A 1,988-nucleotide genomic window follows, 5' to 3' on the forward strand; every position below is an offset into this window, starting at 1 on the left:
CTGCTGCTGTGCCATAATTATCTATAGCCTGTATAATCACTACCTCTATTATCTATATATAGAGCTGTATAAAAACAATATATGAACTACATGTGTCTACAACAATCCATTTAAAATCTTTAATCTATCTATAGTCTACTATCGATGATCCATTTACAATCTTTGATCTTTCTATAACCTGTGATCTATCTTCAATCTATAATCTATATCTGCACAATCTATCGACAATCTATCTACAATCTATATCTATCTACACAATATATCTACAATTCTATCTGCACTCACGGATGGGGACTCTCGTGGCCTAGAGGTTAAGGTGTTCGCTTCTCATTCAAAGGTCCCGGGTTCGAATCCAAGAAGCGACGAAAACATTTTCTTCTCTAAAATTGTCTCCTTTCATCTCCTTTCCTGCTCTATAACAATGTTCTGTCGTCTGCCCTTGTCTCCACTTTCTGGCCCCCACCCCATCAACACCTTTGCCCCCTCCTCTGGGCTCCTGGCTCTTTCTGTAGCTTTTCTACTGCTACTCCCTGCCTCATTCTTACTGCTGTCTTTCAGCCAGACCCCTGATCTTCTGGTAGGAAAGATCTACACCTAGCCTTCTCGGACAAAGGCGAAAAATCTCGGAGGTCTCGAGTGCAAGTTGCCCATGTTAAAGATCCGTTGGTGGTCTAAAATCGATAAGAATAGGCTTCGGCCGCCACTCGGGCAAAATTCAAAATTTCCTACCTTCTGAAACTGTTTGGTGTGTCCCGCGCGCTCATATGACATTATGCAGTTGCGAACGCCGTAAAACACTTTCCCAAAAAAAAAAAAGGGGAAAAAAAAGCCACTCAAGGATCTGTCTGACACTTTCTATCAACAATTCACCTATACTATATGATCTATCAACAATCTATTTGCCATCTATCAGCAATCTATCTACAATCTATCAACAATTATTTTACAATCTATCAACAATCTATCAACAATCTATCAACTATCAACGATCTCATAACAATCTATCAACAATCTATCAACAATCTATCAACCATCTATCTACTTTTTTCATGGGTTGTCCTGCGGTGATGATACACTTGAGCCTCCGTCTGGGTGGGTTGCCCCCCTTGAAGTGATCCACGATCTCCAGCAAGGTCAAAGGTAACAACGCGGCCGCGTCACATGACTCTCGCTCTAGCACCGCCCACACGTCAGCTGACAGCACAGCCTGCTGCCCAAAGAAGGCGTCCTGGGGCAGATCACGTGACACATAACTTTTGAACGTAACTGTAGTTGTAATAATAGATGTACATGATGTATTTTAAGGGGGGGGGGGGACTACACCTGAAGGGTATCTCGCTTAATAGCTGACCAAATTTTACTAATTTCACACACATAACAAGCATAGTGAGTAGTCTTAAAATCAGCAATCAAATTCGAGAAAAAAAAGTTTCGTTTCCATGGATACAGCGGCCATATTGGATTTTGTAGATATGTCTTACGTAATGAATACCGCACTTATTGCTCATGGAAATTAATTGTTTGTTTGCATACGTGTTAACAAACATTAGATCTAAATATTCATCTGGGGGTTTTTTCCTAAACGAATTAGAAAAAAAATTTGAATTTTTTCCTGAGGTAGTATTCAAATTTACAAAAATCCGTGAAAATCCACTCCAGACACCGCCAACAAAAATGTATTCCATATATCACAAATTCAACATACAATGTTTTAGTATTACATCTTCTATTCATTCTGTGAAAGTTTCATTAAGATTGGATGAAAAATGGTGGAGTTATTTTAAAAAATATAGAGAAAAATCGCGTTTTGGGAAAATGGCCGATTTAAAAAAATATATATATTGACTTTATGAGGAAATGGTGGTGCAAACATGCCCGGTATGGGAAGAAATCAGGTTTTTGGGGGGTTCTAATGCGATGAAATAGTTGTAGGAGAGGCTGAGGAAGCTAAAAATGCCTACAGCTCAAATTCCATAATTATGAGCCGA

The 1,988-nt window shown here is 39.2% G+C and overlaps 1 protein-coding gene across 1 annotated transcript in view; it reads right to left on the bottom strand.

Moving 5' to 3' along the window:
• The window catches only part of LOC101860087 (2,3-dihydroxybenzoate-AMP ligase), a gene marked incomplete in the record, with an annotated part of 12,526 nt that overhangs the window by 5,231 nt on the left and 5,307 nt on the right, over positions 1 to 1,988 (bottom strand). The window contains 1 exon segment of the mRNA XM_013081177.2: positions 1,043 to 1,228. Within this exon segment, the coding sequence (XP_012936631.2) occupies positions 1,043 to 1,228 (186 nt within the window).

Source organism: Aplysia californica, unplaced genomic scaffold, assembly GCF_000002075.1.
Source record: "Aplysia californica isolate F4 #8 unplaced genomic scaffold, AplCal3.0 scaffold00119, whole genome shotgun sequence".
Classification (NCBI taxonomy): Eukaryota; Metazoa; Mollusca; class Gastropoda; order Aplysiida; family Aplysiidae; genus Aplysia; species Aplysia californica.